Genomic DNA, 24845 nt, shown 5'->3' on the forward strand with positions numbered 1-24845 from the left:
CAGCTTGTAGCTACGGAATGAGTGATCTCTCAGCTTCCCTGAAGAGCTTACTGACAGATGGCTTTTCTTCAGCTGTTGCTTCCCTTTCTGCTTGTTTTCCAGCATCCTGTTACTAAACTAACATGAACAATATTGGTTTCACCCAATACAGCCATAACAGAAACAGTCAACACAATGTAGCTATAAAGTTACCATCCTAAGAACTGGGTTTAACACACATTCATGATGACAGCTCAGTTCCATGTCTGATACAATGCTATTCCCAGGTGCTACAGATTGTATGAATACAGGACAAAGACAGTCAGAGAGAGAGCAATAGGTGACTTTTCTGTGGGAAATGAAGTTCCATTTCCATGAATACTCCTGCATTTGACTTTGAAATCCACTAACTGCAAACCCTCATTGTGCCTGAGTAACAGGTGCTGGAGTTACTATGTACTAGAGAGTGAGAGTTCAGGGAATGAATATTTTCTATACTGATCCCAATGGCTGTTACCGCTCGGGATACAGTCTGCAGTCTGACAGAACAAAACCTGCAGCGAATCAGTCAGCTATTAACACAGGGACAGAGGAGCTACAAGACTTTTGTTTGTTGGCAATCAACTGAATGAGGGCTGGGATGCTGCAATCTTTTCAGGTTCTGAAGAAATCCCGATGACAGATGTTACATTTTAAGTCCCACTCTAACCCAAGAAAACATTTCTGAAAGCAGATCAGAGGGGAAGAATGGACTGACATGTGTATGCTAAAGTACAGATGTGTAAATGTTATGCCATAACTTTTCATTGTAATACAGATATTACAAACCAAACATTCATGACATGCCTGTATACTGAAAGTCAGAAGCAGTGGTAACTATACTGCTTAATGGTTTTTGCTTTAGAAAGTATTTCAGTAGTACTCCAAATATTGTTGGCAATAGGTTTGAGCTCTAAACTCTTTGTTCAGTGAACAGCTGTATGATACTATCTCCTGGGAAATGACCAGAAGCTCTTTCTAACACTTACATTTGGGGTCATGAACATTATCCCTCTGCGATACCTGGGCAAGTCTTTTGAAAAAGTCATGAGATAACAGAACTGTTGGTCTGTGTTTCAGCAAAGAGTCAAGGAGAGGTGCAGAAAAGGGGAGTGTTATATTGGTTGTATATAATTTTCACCCATCACCTCTTACATGCACATGGCTGACATAACTTGCACGCTCAAGTGGATATTAGTGCAAACCTGGTTTTCCACTATTCACCCATGTGTGATGCCAACCCCTCCAGCAACCAACTGAAGTAACTGTCTGTGTCATCTTGTAACTTTGCAGATATTTAGGGACCCTTGCCTGGTGAGAGGATTCAGGGCCTGTGAGAATGAAGAGAAGCTTGTATGGTGAATGGACTGTCTGGATTCAGTCAACATTGTTGATGCAAAGCATTTCAGCTTCTCTTGGAGGGACTCTTGGGGGTCAAAGTGTACCACCTGGTGCATTTGATAAGGGAAAGCTAACAGAGCCCTCCTCTGAAGCAATTAACCCATGTAAATCTGGAGTGATGCCATTAAGACAATCTTGAATTCAGAATCAGGCCCTAAGAATTTATCCCATGTGCTGGAAAGAGGTAGACACATTTATAAATAGCTTCAATCCAGGACAGATAAATACAATGACCAATATCACCATGCACTTGCACACATGCCATGATACAATGGGCCAGAACGAGTGTGTGTGGGAAGGTCACAACTGTAAAATCACATAATGCACAATAGGTTGTGGAATTCGCAGCTCAAGATATCTATGGGACCAAGAGCTTAGCAGGCTTCAAAGAGAGATGGGATGTTTATATGGGTAAAAAATAAATCCCATTAAGGTTGTTAGGATCTCTTTTAAAAAGATTTGGAAGGGCTCTAAACCTTCCTGATTTACACCACCAAATATGTCTAAGTAGTGGGTGTCAGGGAAACTTTCCCTGGGAGCAGGGTGTCTCATCGCTGCCTATTGCAAGGCTTGTTCCACTTCCCTCTGAAGAATCTAGGAAATGGCCACTAAATTCTGAGGTGAATGGACCAGATGTCTGATCCAGTCTGGCAGTGCCTATCTTCCTGGTGGTGGTGAAAATCCAAGACTATGTAGTTGCTCATTTTCCTTGAGATCCTGGGAGCTGCTAGACTTGCATTGAGAGCAGAAAGATGTCTCCCTAATTATCATCTAGTCTCCTGTTATTTCTTCTTTCAGAAATTAAAGTTCAAAACTCCCTGTGCCTGCCCAGGACATGATGTCAGCTGTCAATGACACCAAATTCAACTCTGCAGTGTTCCTTCTCACTGGGATACCAGGGCAGGAAGACGTCCATCTCTGGTTTTCTATCCTCTTCTGTTTAATGTATGTTATTTCGATAATAGGAAATTCAGTCATTCTGTTCCTTATAAAAACAGATCCAACCCTCCATGAGCCCATGTACATTTTCCTTTCCATGTTGGCTGTCACAGACCTTGGCTTATTGATAGCCACCATGCCGACGATATTGGGCATATACTTGTTTAACTCTAGGGAAATCAGCGTTAATGCCTGTTTTACCCAGTTGTTCTTTATTCAGTCACTTCAGTGCATTGAATCTTCCATACTCTTGTTGATGGCCTTTGACCGCTTCATTGCCATCTGTAACCCACTGAGATATGCTTCCATCTTAACCCTGCCGAGAATAACCAAGATGGGACTGGTGTGTGTGCTAAGAGGAATAACCGTAATATTCCCACTCCCCCTTCTCATGAAACGGTTCCAATACTGTGGAGACAATGTCCTCTCCCATTCCTACTGTGCGCACCAGGAAATCATGAAGTTGGCTTGTTCAGACAACAAATTCAACAACATCTATGGCTTGTATCTTTCATTCTTAATTATGGGGTTGGATTCACGGCTCATCTTCCTCTCGTATGTGATGATCCTCAAAACAGTGCTGAGCGTTGTGTCGCAGACAAAGTGTCTTCGGGATCTGAACACCTGTGTCTCCCACCTTTGTGTTATCCTGGTTTTCTGCACTTCAGAGATTGTTTTGTCTGTGATACACAGATTCAGGAACAGCTCTACTCGCCTGCTTCAGATTCTTCTGGGCTATGTCTACCTTCTGGTCCCGCCCCTTATGAACCCAGTCGTATACAGCATGAAAAGCAAACACCTTCGATCGAGGATAATCAGATTGCTTGTCAAGTGAAGGGTCAGTTCATCATCCAGTTCCAGCACTGGTGACACAGGAGATGAAAAACCCAGGACACAGACACTTATTCCATCCTGGACCCTTACATCTGAGACAAGATGAGCTTTTCATCTCCCTTCTATAGAAAGAATTTGAGATGGGGCCTAAGGCTTTGAGGAATGAAATGAGACTGTCCCCACCTGCTGATGAGTGAGGACAGCACACAGGGGGAAGGAGACCAAGACAGGCAGCAGCATTTACAAAATGACTGTGTTTGTGGAGAGCCAGAGGACCGGTGGGATGTTGGCCCTTAAAGAGCCCTATTTGTAGCTGCTCCGACCTCAGAATTCCTCTTGATATAGTCAATAAAGAGAAGGGACGTGGATGTTGTTTCCTATTACATCTGGCCTGCCCCTGTCCTGTCTCTGGTTAAACACCCATAGGCCATGGGGAAAGCTGCAGAGCTTTTCTGCAGTCTCAGTCCTGATTCACTGTGAGCGCTCTGGTTTGCTGTGTGATCTATGAGGACTGCAGGAGCTGTGAACAGGGTCTATTCAAGGTGCACGGACACACATCCTTCCCCTACACCCTCAGCCAGGTGATTATGACTGAGTCCTGTCAGATTAACGCAGGAGAAGCCTTTCAGGCAACCTTCCCTGCACACAGTTGTTGTCTCAGCACAGCACAACTGCTGAGCCCATTCCCCCCTCCCCCGAGCAGCGCTGCCTGTGTGAGTGAGGGTCTGACGCACAGGAGTCCTGACAAGAGACTGAGGCCCAGTTTCCCTCCTTGTCCCCTGTGTTTATGCTGCCCCAGCTGCTTTTCAAGGAGTGGGAATGGGAATCAGTTTCCGCAGAGAGTCCCAGGTAGCTCCTATCCCAGTCCAGCCCATTCACTGTCAGGAGACCACCTGTTCAAAAGGCAAAAGCAGAACATATGCAGGGGCCCCGTCCCCTGTGTGGCCCCACCCCAGGCTTCCTCTTTCCCTGAGCACCTCCCTCTCCCCCATTCTTACCTGAAGCCATAACCCTCTGCTCCATCCCCTTCCTCCTTTGCCCCTCCCTCTGCCCCATCTCTTCCCCAGAACCTCACCCCACTTTCCTCCTCTTTACCTGAAGCTCCAATCTCTCTCCAAACCCAAAGCCAGAGCCAGGCCATGGCAAGAGCTGCCCAGGTTTCCAGAACCTCTATAACGAGCCCCAGACTCTACTCCTATCCTGGGCAGGTGGCTTGTGGGCCCGAGAGCAGCCCCCATCTTCTATCACCAAACCCAAGACATACTCCTAGGGAAGTTGGAGAGTCCAAGTCTCCCCACATTGGCCCAGAATTGGAAGAGCAGGGGGCAGAGATTTGAGGGAAGAGATGAGGCAGAGTGTGTGGCAAGCCTGAACCATTGCTAACCGCAGCAGGTAGGGCGGTGAAGTTTCCTAAGTAAAGGAGGAGGATGGGGCTGGAGGGTAGGAGAGTTTGTGTTTTGGAGAAGACTGAATTAATGCCACCCCACAAAGGAGACTCTTGTTTTAAGTACCCCAGGCTGAGAGTAACTCACTGCAACTACCAAAGGGGGAAGGGCAGGTTGCCTGGAGGGCTACCTCAGGCCCCGAGGGGGCACTCTGTGGTGACACCCATCCACAGGGAATTGGTTAAAGTGGGCTGTACTCTTGGAAGCTGTTAGCCGTCCCCAGTCTGCTCTAAACTCTGCACAGCTCTGTTACTCAGTGGAGCTGGCTTTGATTCCCTTGCCATGTGTGACCATGAGCAAGCTACTATCTGTCTCTGGGCCTCTGCACAGGTGGATCTTAGCTTGGCCCTGCCTCACAGCAGTGGCGGGAGGATAAAGAGATTCCAGGTACTCAGATACTCTGAGACCCTAAGGTCAGCGCTGTGTCAGGGTTCCACAGAGGAACACCTCTGACATTTGTCTATAAAAGGTTTCCTAACTCAGCCTCCTGTGACAGCTGCTTCTGGAAAGCCCTGTGACTCCAGCATCTTGGTCTCTGTGGCAGTTGTGGGGGTGCTCGGGGGTGACAGTGAGGGGTTAGTAATGGATTTCTGAGGTGAGTGTTGGAGCGTCACAGGGACGTCAGGAATTTCAGCACAGTCACCGAGCACATGTTTACAAGCCATTCAGATTGAGTGTGTCTAACTGTCAAACAGTGCAACAACAGCCACAGGGGCTTCATCTTAGACTGTCTGGCTGGGAGAAATCAGCCTGAGGGAAAAGGTCAGCTCCACATGTTGGACCTGTAACATGGACACAGCTGAGCACTACGGTGATGAGTGGGCCCAGGCTCAGCAGGTTTCAGCACATGCTGCTTCCTCAAGAAAAGAGCAAACCAATGGGAAGATGTTCTCAGAGACACAGGGTAGTTAGTCTGGGACCCAAGAGCTCCTTGGTGTCCCAAGAGAATGTAAGTTGGGCCAATTCTGTTCCTCTATCTCCAGAGCAAAGCCTGTCTAACTTAGCTTGTAATGAGATGTGAGATAGACGAGTGTAGACGTGTGGCAGCTCCCTGTTATTTTATAACCATTATCTCCAATGCTCTGTGCTGTTTTTCAATAAACCTCCTAGTTTTAAGGAGTCTTGTGGTGACTGTATAGCTCTGGTCACAAGCACCCAAAGGAAAGAAACTGAGGTGTCCAGTCAGAACTGCTTGGTGATAAGCAGCAAAGAGTCCTGTGGCACCTTATAGACTAACAGACGTATCAGAGCATGAGCTTTCATGGGTGAATGCCAGCTTCGTCGAATGCATCCAACAAAGTGGGTATTCACCCACGGAAGCTCATGCTCCAATACGTCTGTTAGTCTATAAGGTGCCGCAGGACTCTTTGCTGCTTTTACAGATCCAGACTAACATGGCTACCCCTCTGATATTTGGTGATAAGTATTTAGCACAGAAGGTGTGTTGTCCCCAGCTCAAAGAGTGGGACAATTGTGAGACTCCATGCATGACATAAAAGGATCTGGTTTAGAGGGTAAAGAGACCATATATCCCAGTTTTACTGTGACAATCCCAATTCTTCTTGACCATCATCCATCTGTGTTTAGTGCCTATCATCATTCAGAGGAACAACTTGTTTAAGTTGCATCCAAAATAACGCTCCACTCAAGAGAATGATTCATAGAGTCATAGAGTTCCAGGCACGAATTAACCATTAGATCATGTAGCCCAGAGGGTCTCACACTGGGCGATGTGTGTGTGGAATATATTCCATGATGGGCATCAGAAGTTTTAGGGAAAAAAACATCCTGTCCAGATTCTACCCATAGCAGGGAATAACTAGCTAAGTTGATTCCTCCATACAGATCTGGTCTTCATTCGGTGCTGAGTGTTTGTCTCTATGTGGCGCTGTGCATTTTGTTGGATTTCTGTTAAGCATGCACCACATAATACTAAGGCCTGGTCTACACTATGTGGGGGATCGATCTAAGTTACACAACTTCAGCTACGTGAATAACATAGCTGAAGTTGATGAACTTAGATCTACTTACCATGGTGTCTTCACTGTGGTAAGTCGATGGCTTACACTCTCCCGTGGACTCCGTCTGCACCTCTTGCTCTGGTGGAGAACAGGAATTGACGGGAGAGCGCTCGGCAGTTGAATTATCGCATCTAGCCTAGACACGATAAATCAACCCCCTCTGGATCGATCACTGCCCGCCGATCCAGCGTGTAATGTAGACAAGCCCTAAGTCACTGTCATCAGTACGTGGATCCGTAGGCTACCGCATGGTGTGCACATTTCGTTGTAAGCAGGGACTGCAATCACAGCTTTTCTTTTGCTCTTATTCCAATTGATCATGGGCTCATATCCACTTACAAACTCTGTACAAATACAAAAAAAATCAAAAAGAAGCAGATTTACAATGTAAAACCACTACCTATCCAGTTTGGTGCACATGTCACTCAGGAGAAGTGTGCCCTCGCCGAAAAAAATGGAATTGGAACTGAAACAATAAAGCAATTAAATATAGTCATGCATTTCTCAAATATTTGTATTAAACAAGCTGTTACTGTAAAAGAGGGGAAGGATGATGTTAATCTAATTCCCATGGGGCTTGCTACTCAAATTGTACAAGCAATAAAACAAACAAAGCCAGAAGGCTGGACATCCCAGTGGACTGAAATACAAAATGGATGGGTTACAAACCCTCTAAACACAGGAAAGGTACAAAGCTTGGTTACACTAGAAGGAGACGTTCCTCCACACATTAAATAATACCCAATGCCGCGCCCCTTCCCCCCTGCCCAAAAAAAAACCCTGAAACAAGTCATTAAAAGACTGGGAAAATGAAAATTAATCCGGAGCTACTCAGTGCCTAATGCAGCACCAATCTAGCCAGGTGAGAAACCAGATGGAACATGAACATTAACTATTGATTATTGAGGATTAAACAAAATTGTTAAGCAGGGAGCCCCCATAGTAGCTGGAGGTGGTATCCCAGAAATAAAGTGGTTTTCTGTGCTGAATGTGGCAAATGGTTTTTAAAGTTTACTTTAAATCCAGAATCCCAGTACCAAATGGCTTCTGTGTTCCAGGGTACTCGATATTGCTCAAATGTTTTGCCTGGGGGTACTGCGATACACCCACAATATTCCATACTGCTGTAAAAATATGTTTAAAAATTGTTGCAAACAAAAAAATTGTGAAGTATATAAACAATATCTTGCTAGTAAGTAAAACAGAAAAGAGCACGAAAGGGTTAGTGCAGCAGTTATTGGGTTGTTCCTTAAAAAACCACAATAAACCTAAACAAAAGAAGCAGCTAGTTCATGGGGAAGCTTGAAAAGGGGGTTAATGAAAGTATTTACTTTGCCCGCCACTAATAATAAGTTCCCTTTTGTGTTGTATCCTAGTGTTAAAAAAACCTGTATTGTTAGTATGATCATGCAGAATATTGATGCTGGGAAAAAAAAAAACCTGTTGTGTACTATACCAAAGCATTAACAGTATGCAACAAGCAAACTAAAACTCTTTAAGCAATGTACATCAGAAGGAGGAAGCCTGCCAAAGAATCAGTGGGGCCACTGGATGAGTGAGGTAGCCCCACTGGATGACTGAGGTGCTAAAGAAGCGTTCAGGGAAGATGAGGCTCTTGCACAGAAATTAAATGGATTCTTTGTGTCGGTCTTAACTGGAAAAGGAGTAAACAGTGAAGTGGCAAAATTTGTAACTCAATAGACTGAAGTCCAAAGAAGATTACAAAGAGTCACAATGCAAAGTGATGCACATTGGAAAATATAATCCCAACTATACTTAAAAAACGATTGGCTCTAAATTAGCTGTTTCCATTCAGGAAAGAGATCTTGGAATTATTGTGGATATTTCTCTGAAAACATCCACTCAATATCCTGGACAAGTCAAAAATGGTAACAGAATATTTGGGAACCATTAGGAAGGGGATAGATAATACGACAAAAAAACTATAATATTGCCTCTATATAAATCCATGGCATACTGACACCCGGGATACTGTGCCCAGTTCTGGTCGCCCATCTCAAAAAAGATATATTTGAATTTGAAAAAGTAAAGAGAAAAACAACAAAAATATTTAGGGGTGTGGAACAGTTTTAATCTGAAGAAAAAATAAAAAGACTAGGACTGTTCAGCTTGGAAAAGAGAAAAGTAAGGAGGATATGTTAGAGGTCTATAGAATCATGACTGGTGTGGAGAAAGTAAATAAGGAAGTGTTATTTACTCATCCTCATAACACAAGAACTGGAGTCACTAAATGAAATTAACAGGCAGCACGTTTAAAACAAAAAGGAAGTATTTCTTCACACAACGCACAGTCAACCTGTGGAACTCATTGCCAAGGGATGCTGCGAAGGCCAAAAGTATAAATTAGATGGTCAAAATAGAATTAGATAAGTTCATGGAGGATAGGTCCAACAATAGCTATTAACCAAGATGGCCAGGGATAGCGCCCCATGCTCTGGGAGTCTCTAAACCTCTGACGGCCAGAATATGGGAGCAGATGATGGAGAATGGATCTCTCAATAATTACCCTGTTTTGTTCATTCCCTCTGAAGCATTCGAGCTGGCCACTGTCAGAAGACAGGGCATTTGGGTTAGAGGGACTATTGATCAGACCAAATATGGCCGTTCTTATGTTTTTACACTATCCCATTGATGGATAGAGCTGGTGTAGCCACCCTGGCACACGTCCATGGTAGTGTGACCATACCTACCATTCTGGTTGAGAAAGTGCCTTTTTTAAGCTCTGAGCCAGCCAATCTGACTTTTTTTTCCCCCAAAAGGAGACATTTGTCCCTTTTAATCTTGCTCTTGCTGATTTGATCAGTTGGCAACAGCAAACGGGACAAATGCCCACTTCTGTCATAAAAGTGGGGAAATGGGATGTGGCGGAACATTCAGGGGAGGCGAGTGGGGGTGCCAGCCTCCCTCAAAGGGGGTGATGCTGAGCTGGGATGGGGAAGCAGCATTCCAACCACAGGTGACAGACTCCTGACACTTGAGGGGGTCCCTACAGGATTCCAGTGACAGGAAATAGCCTCAAATGGAGGAGAGCTTGTGCTCCCACCTAGGGGTGTGGTCCTGTAGCGTGAGGGACAGAGGCTCATGATTTGAGCTAGAGTTGGACTGGAAAATAGACAGTATATTTGCCCCATGGAAAATATTGACCCAAATTAAAATGTTTCCATTTCCTCCATTTTTTTATGAGTTGAGTTTTCATAGAAACTGGATCATTTTTCTCTGAAATTTCAGCTGCCATAGTGCTGCCCTGTTGCAACTGCCTGAATCCCCAAGAGAAATTGGAGGTTTTTCATCTGCCTCTTCCTCGAAACAAATGAAGGTTGTGCTGAAGGAGTCTATGGCTGCACAGTGGGGATGGAAATGTCAAAACCTCCCGACCAGTCTACGGCTGGGGTATTGTGCCCATCTGCTACTCTAAGCAGCCTTCCCATCTCTGTGCAGCCCCTCCACTCTGTACAACGCCCCATCAGCAGATCCTGCAGGCAGCGGCTGCTGCAACAGGTCCTGGTAGCACATCTCTGATGAACCTGTGCTAGCAAGGAGCTGGAGAGGGTCTTAGAGCAGCTGTGGAGGCCCAGAGATTGTGGGTGGGTGTGCATAGCTACCAGTGGATCACTGAGATCTGTGTATAACTTTGGGGATTCAGGGTCCTGGGTCCCCCTTTTCATTCCTCAGGGAGAAGGGAAGGGACCTTACACCCGGAATGATCCGAGGGAAATTCCCATGTAGGAAGCCTTGTGGAATCTTCCTTTCCTGGCCTGTACGCTGAGTATGTAATGCAGGAAAGGGGGCTGCCGGGCAGAAATATGGTCTTATGTTATTAACTATTATTATTATTATTTTTATTTATTTATTCATTTTATTTCAGCAAGATCACAGCGGTGACAGCATGATCATTACTATTTGGCCATCCCCAAGGTAGCCATGTGATTAATCGGAACCATAAGAAAAATGATGAAGAGCCCGGATTCCAGGAGTAGAGCCTGCAGCTGGGCTGGTGCTGCCGTCTGGTTGGGCAGCATCACTACACATCCCCTATGATTTGCCCTCCTGCAGTTTGCCAATGGCTGTCACAGGGGTTACAGCTGGTGCACACTGAGCCAAGCAGCTGAGATTCCCTGAGGGCCAGGTGGCCCCCAAGGGAATGTGCAGGCATGCTTCATAAAGACACTTGCCTCCCTATCTGAACAGATACTGCCTGCTGCCTGTGCAACCTCTCTGATGACTCCTTGTACTTTAGCATGAAAGTTTCCGGTGTCAGCGGCTCCCCTTCTAGCAGGAATTGGGTACGTTGGCAGGTTTCACTATCTTTACAATGCACAGTTAAGGGGAAAGTCTGTGAGTTGTTTCCATTTGCAGATGTTCTGTGCAGTGGCAGAGGACTCAGCTGGGCTGTTGGGGTGACTCAGTGATGGGGCTGGAGGGCAGACAGCACTAGGTAGCTTGGGAACCCCTCCCCTACATCTGCCCATGCTCCACAGGGGGGTGTTCAAGCTACACAGAAATACGACTTTCAAAGCAACCTCACACATATATATACCTGCCCCTGGATATTTCCATTACATGCATCTGAGGAAGTGGGTATTCACCCACGAAAGCTCATGCTCCAAAATGTCTGTTAGTCTATAAGGTGCCACAGGATTCTTTGCTGCTTTTAAAGCAACCTCAGAGTATTAGAAACTCGATGCCCCGAGTCAGGATTTCTCAAGGGGTCTCGTTTCTAAAGGTGCTATGTTCTCTGGGCCTGATCCTGCCAGGGGATTGGGTAGAGGAGACTCAACTGAATATCAATGACTAGTTCCCAAATTACCTCATGTTTATTTGGTCATGGGAACTGAACCAGCAAACGCATTTTCAAAGTTTTTATTCTCAGGCTCGATTGTGAAGGCAGGAATTCAGAGCTGTGTTGCTCTGTGGTAACAGGTCTGATAACGCTTATTTCTATTTCCTGACTAGCTGAGGGCTCCAGCACTTCTGCCCTGCTGATGCCACTCCTAGGTATAGGGTTGCCAGCATCTCTGCCCCCTCTGTGGTCTCCCAGTGCCAGATGTCAGGTTTCCTAACTTTCCCTCTCAGGGGGTGGAATCCCATTTTCCTCCTACTCTCAGACTGGGCCCTGGGCTACAGCACACTGTGGATCGACTGTGCTTGTCCAGCAGGTCTGAGTGGGTACGTCACCTTTGGTTCTTTCCACTGGGATTCTGTGACTAATAGTGAGACCAGTGACCAGTCAGCCTTCTGGAACTAAAATACGGTTTAATATGAGAAGTAGGAAGAAACCCTAAGATGGGAGAATAAAAGGGTTTTCAAACAACAGTCTGTACATGTCTCTGACCCTAAATCCTCCCACTCTGACAGGGACCCTGGCAGGAAGAGGGCTGTCAGACATCTCCAACAGTGTTTGTGCCTGTCAGTCCAAAGAGCTTCTCACCAATAGCTGGACCACCTGTGAACAGACTCCGATCACTGGCAAAAAAGCTGTGTAACATGGCTGGAGCCCAGAAATAGGTTTTTCCCAGCTTGTAGCTCCAGTGTCCCTCAGTCTCCTTGAAATGATCACTGACAGATGGCTTTTCTTATTGTGTGTTTTCCAACAGCCTTCTGTTAGAATCAGATGAGTCATACTGGTTTCACTCAATACAGCCATAACATAAAGATCCCAAATGTTAACCCAATGTAACTACACAGCAAACATCTCCAGAGCTGGGTTTAACATACACATTCATTATGGCAGCTCAGCTCCATGTCTGTCCCAGTACCGTTCCTTGGTACTATGGATTTTATGAACAGAGGACAGAGACAGTCAGAGAGAGAGAGAGAGAGAGAGAGAGAGAGAGAGAGAGAGAGAGAGAGAGAGAGAGAGAGAGAGAGAGAGAGAGAGAGAGAGAGAGAGAGAGAGAGAGAGAGAGAGAGAGAGAGAGATGACTTTCATGTGTGAAATGAAGTTCCATTGCCATGAATACTCATGCATTTGACCTTCAAGTATCAGAAGGATAGCCGTGTTAATCTGGATCTGTAAAAAGCAACAAAGAATCTTGTTAGTCTATAAGGTGCCACAGGACTCTTTGTTGCATTTGACCTTGATATTCACTTCCTGCAAACCTTCAGCATGCCTGAATGACAGGTGCTGAGGTTACTATGTACTAGAGAGTTCGAGCTCAGGGAATGGATATTTTCTATACTGACCCCAATGCCTGTTACCACTCTGGCTACAGGCTGCAGACTGACAGAACAGAACCTGAGGTAGAACCAGGCAACTATTAACCCAAGGACAGAGAAACTCCTAGACTTTTCTTTGCTGACAAGTGACTGAATGAGAGCTGAGACTCTGAGATGTTTTCATGTTGTGATGAAATCCAAAAAAGATATGCTACATTTTAAGTCCCACTTGAACCTGAGAAATCATCTCTGAAAGAAGATCAGAGGGGAAAGAATGGGTTGACATATGTGTACCAAAGAACAGATGTGTAAATGTTATGCCAAAACTTTTAATTGTAATACAGATATTACAAACCAAACTTTCATGACATGATTTTATGTTGAAAGTCAGCAGCAGAGTTTTTGGAATCTCTACAGGGAGGAGCAGTGGTAACTTGACTGCTTAATGGCTTTTACTTTCGAAAGTATATCAGATGTCACATACTTCACATACTATTTGCAAAGGGTTTATGCTATGAAATCATTTTCAGTGAATAGGTTGTATGATACTTTCTCTTAGTAACAGACTGGAGTTTCTAACACTTACATTTCGGATTGTGCATCCAATAACTCTTGAAGACTTGTGCAAGTATTTCCAAAAATTCCTGACAAAACAGAACCGCTGGTCTCTGTTTCAAGAAAGATATAGGAAAGGAGTGTGTAGTAGTGATTGGGTTAACTTACACCCATCATCTCTTACAGGAGCATTGCTCAAATAATTTGCACACTCAACTGGATATTAATGCAAATGTAATGTTTGCACTATTTGCCCATTTGTCATGCCGTCACCTCCCCCGCCCAGTTGAAGTAACTCTTGGCGTTAGCTTGTAACTTGCCAAATATCTACAAACATCTGCATGGGGAGATGATGCAGGTCCTGTGAGGATGAAGCCTGTAGGATGATCAGATGCTGGATTCAGTCTACTTTGGCCTGGGAAACACTTCAGCTTCCCTTGGGGGGATTCTTGGGGAGTCAGAGTGTATCACCGGTAGCATCTGATAAGGGAAAGTAAATAGAGCCTGGTTCTGACTGAATTTATACATGCAGTTCTGGAGTGTCGCGGTTAAAGTCAATATTATTGAATTAAGAAAATGGCAGAATTTATCTCATGTACTGTAAATAGGCAGTGGTATAATTTGAACTCACAGGACTGGAGAAAATTATATATATATGAAACACATTTATAAAAAGCTTCAAACCAAGACACATAGATACAAAGATCATTTTCACTATAAATTGGCCATTTGTTTAGACTCGTGCTATGATAAAATGGGCCACACTCAGAAGTGAAGGGCCAGAAAGGATGTCTGTGGGAATGTCACAATTGTAAAATCACACAGCGCTCAAGTAGTTCATGGACCCCCCAGCCACAATATATCAAGGGGGGCAAGAGTTTAGCAGGATTAAAAGAGGGACTGGATGTTTATATGGGTAACCAGAAAATCCAATTACAGTGGTGAGGATTGTTTTAAAAAGTCTTGGAAGGGCTCTAAATCTTCCTGATTTACACCACAAAATATGTCTAACTAGTGGGTGTCGGCGAGAAATTTTCCCTGAGAGCAGGTTATCTCACAGCTGCCTATTGCAGGGATTCTTCCACCTTCCACTGAAGCATTTGGAACTGGCCACTGAATACTGGGCTAGATGGCTACAAGTCTGATCCAGTCCGGCTGTGCCTATCTTCCTATTGGTGGTGACACACAGAAAAACATAAATTGTTGGACAAAAGTCAACATGGTTTCTGTAAAGGGAAATCGTGTCTTACTAATCTATTAGAGTTCTGTGAAGGGATCAACAAACATGAGGACAAGGGGGACCCAGTGGATATAGTGTACTTAGAGTTCCAGAAAGCCTTTGACAAGGTCCCTCACCAAAGTCTCTTACGTAAAGTAAGTTATTATGGGATAAGAGGTAAGATCCTTTCATGGACTGAGAACTGGTTAAAAGAGTGGGAACAAAGGGTAGGAATAAATGGTAAATTCTCAGAATGAAGAGGGGTAACTAGTGGTGTTCCCCAATGGTCAGTCCTAGGACCAATCCTATTCAACTTATTCATAAATGAACTGGAGAATAGGGTAAAAAGTGAGGTGGCAAAGTTTGCAGATGATACTAAACTGCTCAAGATAGTTAAAACCAAAGCAGACTGTGAAGAACTTCAAAAAGATCTCACAAAACTAAGTGATTGGGCAGCAAAATTGCAAATGAAATGTAATGTGGATAAATGTAAAGTAATGCATATTGGAAAAAATAACCCCAACTATACTTACAATATGATGGGGGCTAATTTAGCTACAACTAATCAGGAAAGAGATCTTGGAGTCGTCATGGATAGTTCTCTGAAGATGTCCACACTGTGTGTAGTGGCAGTCAGAAAATCAAACAGGATGTTAGGAATCATTAAAAAGGGGATAGAGAATAAGATGGAGAATGTCTTATTGCCCTCATATAAATCCATGGTACACCCACATCTTGAATACTGTGTACAGATGTGGTCCCCTCATCTCAAAAATGATATACAGGCATTAGAAAAGGTTCAGAAAATGGCAACTAAAATGATTAGGGGATTGGAACGAGTCCCATATGAGCAGAGATTAAAGAGGCTAGGACTTTTCAGCTTGGAAAAGAGGAGACTAAAGGAGGATATGATAGAGGTATATAAAATCATGAGTGATGTGGAGAATGTGAATAAGGAAAAGTTCTTTATTTTTCCCATATTATAAGAACTAGGGGCCACCAACTGAAATTAATAGGCAGCAGGTTTAAAACAAATAAAAGGAAGTTCTTCTTCATACAGCACACATTCCATTTGTGGAACTCCTTGCCTGAGGAGGTTGTGAAGGCTAGGACTATAACAAGCTTAAAAGAGAACTGGATAAATTCATGGAGGTTATGTCTATTAATGGCTATTAGCCAGGATGGGTAAGGAATGGTGTCCCTAGCCTCTGTTTGTCAGAGGATGGATGGCAGGAGAAAGATCACTTGATGATTGCCTGTTAGGTTCACTCCCTCTGGGGCACCTGGCTTTGGCCACTGTCAGGAGACAGGATACTGGGCTGGATGGACCTTTAGTCCGACCCAATATGACCATTCTTATGTTCTTAAATCCAAGACTTTGATTTTGCTGATCTTCCTTGAGCTCCTGGGAGTCTCTAGACTTTCACTAAGAGCAGAATGATGTCTCGTTAAATATCATGTAGTATCCTGTTCTTTTTCCTTTCAGGAAGGAAAGTTCAAAACTTCTCGGATTGCCTAGTATATTATGTCAGCTGTCAATGACACTAAATTCAGCTCTGCAGTGTTCCTTCTCACCGGGACACATGGTCAGGAAGACATCTATCTCTGGGTCTCTATCCCCTTCTGCTTCATGTATGTCATTTCGATAGGAGGAAATTCAGTCATTCTGTTCATTATAGAAACAGATCCAAGCCTCCATGAGCCCATGTACATTTTCCTTTCCATGTTGGCCATCACAGACCTTGGCTTATTTTTATCCACCATGCCGACGACATTGCGGCTGTTATTATTTAACTCTAGAGAGATCAGCCATGATGCCTGTTTTGCCCAACTGTTCTTCATCCACTTGCTTTCATACATTGAATCCTCCATGCTCTTGTTGATGGCCTTTGACTGCTTTGTCACAATCTCTAACCCACTGAGATATGCTTCTATTTTAACCCTACCGAGAATAGCCAGAATGGGACTTTTCTTTGTGCTAAGATCGGTGGCCCTAATATTCCCACTCTCCTTTCTCTTGAAATGGTTCCGATACTGTCGAGCCAATGTCTTCTCCCATTCCTACTGCCTGCACCAGGAGGTCATGAAGATGGCTTGTTCCAATATCACAGTCAGCAGCATCTATGGCAGGCCTGCACAACATAGGCCCCGGGGGCCGCATGCGGCGCGCAGAGGCTCACTGTGCGGCCCGCGGCGGGATTCAAAAGGCTCTGGGCTGCCCACAGAGGTGGGGAGCCGAGAGCCATTTAAATCTCATCCGCGGCGGGATTCAAAAGGCTCTGGGCTGCTTGCAGGGGCGGGGAGCCCAGAGCTCTCTAAATCTCAGCCGCCGCAGGGATTCAAAAGGCTCTGGGCTGACCGCATCCGAGGGGAGCTGAGAGCACTTTAAATCTCAACCGCGGCCAGGATTCAAAAGGCTCTGAGCTGCAGGCAGCCGAGAGCTCAGAGCATTTTAAATCTCAGTCGGGATTCGAAGGGCTCTGGGCTGCCCACAGCCGCAGAGAGCCCAGAGACCTTTAAATCTCAGCTGCCTGGGCCGACTTTAGGCCAATTCAACCAATTCCCCTGAATCAGCCTGCCCCTAAGAGGGCCACATGCTCAAGCCCCAGTATGGTGTACCGGCAAAAGCCAGTGCGCTGTAGCGGGGTGGCCCAGCTTCCCCAGGGGGCAATTTAAAAGGCTTGTGGCTCCCAGGCCCTTGAAATTGCCACCAGAACACCACTGCTGGAGCCCTGGGTTAGGGGTGTGGGGTCTCGGGGCTATTTAAAAAGTCCAGGGTTCCCGTCGCTTCTTCCACCCCGGCCCTTTAAACAGCCACCAGAGCCCCACCACTTCCCCAGGGTTCCCGTGGCTATTTAAAGGGCTGGGGTGATAGAAGAAGGGGGGCTCTGGGCCCTTTAATTACCCCCAGAGCCCTGGGGCAGTGGGAGGCTCTGGGGGCTATTTAAAGGGCCGGGGTTCCATCTGCCTCTTCCCCCCCGGTCCTTAAAAGTCACTGAAGCCACATCACTTCCCCAGCGCTCCCTCGGCTATTTACAGGGCTGGGGCGGTAGAAGCAGGGGAGCCGCGGGCTCTTTAAATAGCCCCCAGAGCCCTGGAGTAGTGGGGGGGTCTCCAGATGCCTTTGCTGCCCTGGCCCTTTAAATATCCCCTGGAACCCCACCACTTCCCCAGGGCTCCTGCAGCTATTTACAGGGCTGGGGCAGTGGAAGCAGGGGAGCCCCAGGCCCTTTAAATAGCTCCTGAGCCACGGGCTGCTACTGCTACCCTGGTGGAGGAGGCAGGAGGAGGGGACACCCACCATACAGGATGGGTTGTACCCTCTGTACCTGCACCAGTTGCCCCCAGCCAACCCCTGCTGCACCTCCTGCCCTGCCTGCACCAGTTCCTGTCTGCAGCCAGCCCTGCACCCGCTGCCCACAGCCAGCCCGTCTCCAGCCAGCCTCTCACCCTCTGCCTTGCCTTCAGCCCTGCACCAACCCCTGTCTCCAGCCAGCCCTGCACCCCCTTCCCTGTCTCCAGCCAACCCTTACCGCACCCCCCCTGCCTGAAACCAGCCAGTCCTGCACTCCTTTGTCTCCAGCCCTGCCAACCCATGCCGCACCCACCCTGTGGCCCTGCCTGAAGACAGCCAGCCCACCCCACATACTGTCTCCAGCCTGCCCACACGTCTTGCCCAGCCTGCAGCCAGACCCTACCTCCAGCCACCTCCCCCCCACCTCCAGCCAGCTCCATGTCCACTGGTGCCCTGTAGTACCCAGGGAAATAACCCTGCACACCTGCTTCAATGAAGTGGGCAGGGAGCAGCTGGGACCCACACATGCACCCTAGCACACCCTCAGGGAGTGGCGGAGCTCATTTCTAGTTCAGACACATCTTTTTAAAAAAGAACTTTAGGTAAGGTTAACATACATCTGTACTTTCCCGGACATGTCAGGTTTTTGGATCTTAAATTGCCATCCAGGAGGAAAATATGGACGTATGGTAACCCTATTGGTACAAAAAATACATACTGTGGTAGAACTTTTTATAGGGAACTGGTTGCTAAGAAATGAAAGGCTTTTTTTTTACATTATTTTTTCTTTCAGTCATCCCTGCCGGGGCCTAGCCGAAAATGTTCGAATCGGGCCCCACACTTCCTAAAGCTGGCCCTGCCAGCTGTGGACAGGATTAAAAGGCTCTGGGCTCCCCACAGCCATCGGTAGCCCATAGCCCTTTAAATCTCAGCCGCGGCTGAGATTCAAAGGGCTCTGGGCTGCCCGCAGAGATTCCCAGCCGCAGCTGAGATTTAAAGGGATCAGGGCTCCCCGCCGCCACAGGCAGCCCAGAGCCCTTTGAATCCCGGCGGCAGCTCCAGCGGATGCGCTGGGGCTGGGATTTAAAGGGCTCGGGCTCCCTTCAGCAGCAGGAGCTCTGGGCCCTTTAAATCCCTGCCCCAGCCCCACAAAGCTCCGGGTTCCAGCAGCCACCGGAGCCCCGGGTCCTTTAATTTGACCCTGAGGGCTCCCAGCCAGCTCTTCAGCTGGGAGCCCCTGGTTGATTTAAAATCAAGTATCACCTCCCGACCCTCAACCTTCCTTTTTGGCCCACAGCTGTTTTGGTGGGGCGGCACTGGGAAAGGAGGGTTTGTTTCTGCAGGGCTGGGCGGTGCTGGGGCGGAGTGTTTCCACTGGGCCGGGGGGGGTCTTTCCGCGGGGCCGGGGGATTTCGGCCCTCAGCTGTTTTCTTTCGAGTAATGTGGCCTTCGCCGCTTTACGAGTTGTGCAGGCCTGATCTATGGCTTGTCTATTAAACTCTTAATGGTGGGTTTGGAATCGTTGCTCTTCTTTCTCTCTTATACGGTGATCCTCAAAACTGTGCTGAGTGTCGCATCCCACCGGAGAGACTCAGGGCCCTGAACACCTGCATCTCCCACCTCTGTGCCATCCTGCTCTTCTACATACCAGAGATCGGCTTATCTGTGATACAGAGATTTGGGAACAGCTCTTCTCACTTCCTTCAGATTCTCCTGGGCTATGTCTACCTTCTGATATTGCCCCTGATGAACCCAATAGTGTACAGTGTGAAAAGCAAACACCTTCGTTCAAGGATAATAAGGCTGTTCATCAAGTGAAGGTTGTGACACTCTGTGCCTTAGGGGAACCCCCTACACCTCCACGTTCATCCTTATAATATGATTGTGTTGTATCCAGTGCAAAGTTTGTCATGTAAAGTGTCTTTGGAAGGCTCATGATGCACTAAGCATTATTGTTATAGTGATGTTATAGTAACTGTTGTTACTGTAATGTTATAATAAAGTTATAGGTTGTAATTTCATGTATATAGTTATGAGGATGAAAATGTATCATCATGAATTAAAGCAAGCCCAGAAAAAAGATCCCTAAGAGCAGAAGGGCAGTTCACACCTCATCAGAGCATGCATGTATGGGACAAACCCATCCCAGCCTCACAGGAACAGTGGACACTGGCCTAGGCAACAACAAAGGTTCTGTTGGACTGTCAGGTGAGTCATCCCTCTTCCTTTGGTCAGTTTGGGACTACGATGAAGTGATGCTCACCTGACTCTGAAAGGGGATGGGGGTAAAACCAAGAGAGGAGAAAGAGCATGACAAAAGGGAGAGACGTTTTCCATACTCTTCCTCTCTTTTCCACCTACATCTACAGACACCACCACCAAGCAACTGAAGTGCTGATCAAAGGGGAGAACCTGCCTGAAGAGCAACCAGCCAGCCTGTGGTGAGAAGTACATAATTTTGTAAGGACATAGAAAGTGTTAAAATCAGCTTAGAATGTGTTTTGCTTTTATTTCATTTGACCAAATCTGACTTTTTATGCTCTTTACAATCACTTAAAATGTATCTTTGTACTTAATAAATCTGTTTGTTTATTCTACCTGAAGCAGTGTGTTTGGTTTGAAGTGTGTCAGCGACTCCCCTGGAGATAATAAGCCTGGTACATCTCAATCTCTTTGTTAAATTGATGAACTCATATAAGTTTGCAGTGTCCAGCGGGCATAACTAGACACTGCAAGACGGAGGTTCCTAGGGTTGTGTCTGGGACTGGAGATATTGGCTAGTGTCATTCAGTTGTGCAATCCAAGGAGCAGCTTACATGTCCGAGGCTGTGTGTGAACAGCCCAGGAGTGGGGGTTCTCACAGCAGAGCAGGGTCAGTCTGGCTCCCAGAGTCAAGGACTGCAGTGACCTACCAGATCACCGGTCCAGAGAACACCAGAGGGGGAACACAAAGGGTCAATTCATCACCTGGCTCCAGCACTGGTGACACGGCCATGACAAACACGGGCCCTCTATTCCACCCTGGACACTTACATCCAAGATGACATGAGCTACCGATCTCCACTTTGTACACAGAGGTTGTGAAGGGGCTAAGGCCTGTAGCCATGCGAGAGGGGCTGCCTCCCCGACCCCACCCTGGTGAGGAAGGACAGTGAACTGGGGAAAGGAGAACAAGGCAGGCAGCAATATATAGAAAGTGATTGTGTTCGTGCAGAGCCAGGACACCAGTAGGACGTTGGCCCATAAAAAGCTGTATCGGTGGCCACTCTAACCTCCAAATTCCTGCCTATACAGTCAGTAAAGAGAAGGGATGTGAATGATGGTTTCCATTAGACCTGGCCTGTCACTATCCAGTCTCTGCTTAAACATCCATGGGCCATAAAGAAAGATGCAGAACTGTTCTGCAATTGCAGTCCTGGCCCTTCCTGAACACTCTGGGTGCTGTGTGATCATGGGGGCTGTACCAGATGTGGACAGGGGCTTTTCATGGGGCACAGCCCCCCACCCTTCCCCTACGCCCTGCACCAGGTGCTTGTGACTGAGTCATGTCAGAGATACGATTATTGCCAGAGACCCAGGAGAAGCCATTCGCACAGCCCCCCACCCCTGTTGATGGCCCCCTGCCTACCAGAACAGGGCTCCTCCCAAACCTCTGTTCCCAAACCAGAAACCCTGAATCCTGAGCCAGACCACGCTTGCCCTCCCGCAACTCCAGAGCCACCCCCTGCTGTTGATCTGCCCCATTCTCCTCCAAACCAACCTGAATCAGGCTGCTCCACACCTGGCTGCAGCTTGATGCATGCAGCTCCCCACTGGGCCTGGAGCACAGGTGATCTGAATCATCTCAAAGGGGCAGGGGACTCAAGTCTCCCATAGGGGCTCTGGGGGCGGGATGGGGCAAAAAGACTCCGGTTGCTCTGCGGGGCCCAGGCTGAGGGGGCGTTAGCGGTAGCAAGGAGCACCCACTGGTCAGAGTGCCTGTTCACTGGGTGCCAGGGTTGCCTCCTGCACAGCATGGTCCAGGACTCCCACGCTCCCAGGCCTCCGCATTCAAATAGTAGTGGGGCTGGGGCAAGCGAACAGGGTAGGGGAGCTGCATGCACAGCACCCTCCCCCCAGTGCTGCCCCAGGCCAGGCAGGGGACCAAGAGCCCAGGGAGGAGGCAGGGGTTGCACACAGCAGAAACTGGGGATCCCAGCTGTCCACGTCATGCAGCAGCCAGAAACCCCTGACCTGGGCCTGCCGAGGCCCCCCCACACCCAGCCACTCACTCTGCCAAGTGGTAGGAGCTTCTAGGGGGAGGAGGGAGGGGTGAGGCAGAGCCCCCATCACTGGTAGGAGTCCTCAGCTGGCCAGCTGGTGTGGGAGAGCCCTGTGCCAGCTGGCCGAGAGGAGTGGAGCAGAGGGGGAGCGGAGAGGAACCAGCAGCAAGTGGAGGGCCAGGCCAGCAGGCCAGGACTCATTTTGAGTGTGGGCCAGGAGACACGGCACCATTGGCACCATTATTAATCCGGTACTGAGACAAACCCTGAGCATGGCACCCTCTTTGGCAGGCTGCCGTGGGCAGCCAACCATGCCGCCCGCCCCAAGGGCTAGCCCTAAAGATGAGATCCTAGAAGGTGTCAGGCGAGATAGAGAAGTGTCAATATCCTTATACAAGACACTAGTGAGACCTCCTCTGGCAAAGTGTCTTACATTCTGGTCTATTCCAGAAAGATTAATTTAAACTGGAAGAGGTTCAGGGAAGGTCTCCTTGGACGGTCAGGGCAATGGAGGACCGGGCTTACATAGAGACTTAATGAGCTTGTCTGGTTTAGCCTAACACAACACGGGCTGAGCAGGGATTGCACTATAAATACACTGGGGGATGGGGGAGTAAACACCAGGGAGGGTGAAGCTAAAGGACAGTGCTGGCAAAAGAAGAAATAGGTAGAAACAGGCCAGGACTAAACTCAGTCTGGAAAGGAGAAGGAGGTTTCTGACCATCTGAGGAGGGAGGTTCTGGAACAGCCTCCCAACAGGAACAGTGGGGGGCAAACAACCCAGCTGGTTTTAAGATGTAGCTTGACAGGATTATGCACCGGATGATACATCAGGGTCATCTGCCATAGCAGGGGTCTGGAGTCATTGACCCAGGAGGTCCATTCCAGGCCTTTGTCCCTATGGGTCACATTCATCCATTTTGTGTTGTTAGAGGGCTTTCCCTCAACCTTCCCACTTCCCTGCTTCTTGTCACGCAGACAGCAAGCAGCAAAAGACAAGAAGTATGAAGCACAGACAATGCGATGTTTATTGGGGTTAGTTTCCAAGCAAGCATATTTTGAACCCCTCACACCATCCGGGCTCATCTCTGTACGCTGAAAGAGTCTGCTCCTCAGTACTCAAGCTATTGTGAGGCAGGTCTCTGGCATGTACTACGCAGGCGGTTAGACTAAGTGATCACAATGGTGCCTTCTGGCCTTTGAATCTGCCCTGTGGTGCTAATAGCACTGCCCTGCCACATGGGGTGTAGTAGTGATAAATATGAGGAACTTGGACTCCACAGTAATTGTAACCAGAGCTAAGAGCTTCAGAGAGATTTCAGCTCTGTGTGCCTCATAACGACGATTTGGGGCACTTGGTGGAGAACCTGAACTCTTCCCAACACCCCTTGGTGATGAGGCCTGTCATTGGCACAGCCCCCTTTGACGAGGGAGTTCTGGGTCCCTCCTGCAGCTCAGCACCAGGAGGGGGAATTGGGACGTGCCTTCAGAGAGCAAAGGATCTGGAGATCGTTACCTGGCTGAAGAGAGCCCTGCTGAGCTGCCTCTCAGTCTGATCCTTACCCAACACCTGCTCCATGGGCACCTAGAGCCGCTCTAGCACTGTATATAAATATCATACACTGCATCCAAATTTCCATCATCAACAAGTTTGGGGACAGCTGGATCTGGGGGAGGGGGTTGTTTGGGACCAATAGAGAGTTAGCAGCAGACATTCGGAGCTGGGCTTGGGTCAAGCCCCTTTCTATTAAGAATATGCATGGCCTCGCCTAACCAATGTGTGCATGTCTCATATCTGAGAAAAGAGGAAGAGACCTTCTGAGCTGTGCATCGGGTACTCAGTGACTCTTCACATCCATCACTGTTATGTCGGGCTGTCTGTGGGTAACCTTGGTCCTTACAACCCAGGGGTCTGTACCCCAATGCAGAGAGACACAGCGTCTCCGCTACTGATGGACTGTGTGACCAGAAACGCCCACTAAGTAACCTTCAGTGCCTTCGTTTGTGGGTGCTCAGCTTCAGAGATAGCCAGCAGCACCAGCTCCTGGGATTTTATTGGGAGACTCGCACTATTTCCTGTCTTTCTTAAAACCCCAACTTCTGGATTCCAGAGACTGCGGAGGAAACTCAGCTTTTTATTTTCTTAAAAGAGTTTATTTTAAAAAGTGAATTTCAGAAAAGCTAGAATCTCTGTACCACGTGCACCACAAAGACTCAGAAACCAAAGGAACAGGAAAACAAACCCCACTGTAGTGTATTTTAAAATCTTATTATTTTAATTCAATCTCATTGTTTTTTTTGTCGGGGGTGACTCATACTTTTTGAACCGGGCTAGATGATACTGTGTACCTAGTTGAAGAGATCTAAAGGGCAACTAGCAAAAGTCACAAAAAATAAAAGCAATTATTTTTTCAAAGTAAATCAGAAGCAGGAAGCCTGCCAAACAATCACTGATGACTGAGGAGCTAAAGGAACATTCAAGGAAGATGAGGCTGTTGCAGAGAAACTAAGTGAATTCTTTGCATTGATCCTCACTGCAGAGGATGTAAGGGAGATTCCCACACCTGAGACATTCTTTTTAGGTGACAGATCTGAAGAACTCTCCCACATTCAGGTATCAGTAGAGGAGGTTTAGGAACAAATTTATAAATTAAAAAGTAAAAAGTCACCAGGACCAGA

At 47.2% G+C, this 24845-nt stretch overlaps 1 protein-coding gene and 1 pseudogene across 1 annotated transcript; both read left to right on the top strand.

Moving 5' to 3' along the window:
* Positions 1-2254: 2254 nt before the first annotated feature.
* On the top strand, positions 2255-3193 carry LOC127056561 (olfactory receptor 51G2-like). Its single transcript, XM_050964593.1, has one exon. The coding sequence runs from the start codon at positions 2255-2257 to the stop codon at positions 3191-3193; it is 939 nt and encodes a 312-aa protein (XP_050820550.1).
* A 12941-nt stretch (positions 3194-16134) lies between these two features.
* On the top strand, positions 16135-19722 carry LOC127032633 (olfactory receptor 51G2-like; annotated as a pseudogene).
* Positions 19723-24845: the final 5123 nt, after the last annotated feature.

Source organism: Gopherus flavomarginatus, chromosome 1 (assembly GCF_025201925.1).
Source record: "Gopherus flavomarginatus isolate rGopFla2 chromosome 1, rGopFla2.mat.asm, whole genome shotgun sequence".
Lineage (NCBI taxonomy): Eukaryota > Metazoa > Chordata > Testudines > Testudinidae > Gopherus > Gopherus flavomarginatus.

Bases quoted from the DNA above. Each gene is read 5' to 3' on its own strand.
- LOC127056561 (XM_050964593.1), top strand. From the start codon at position 2,255: ATGATGTCAGCTGTCAATGACACCAAATTCAACTCTGCAGTGTTCCTT.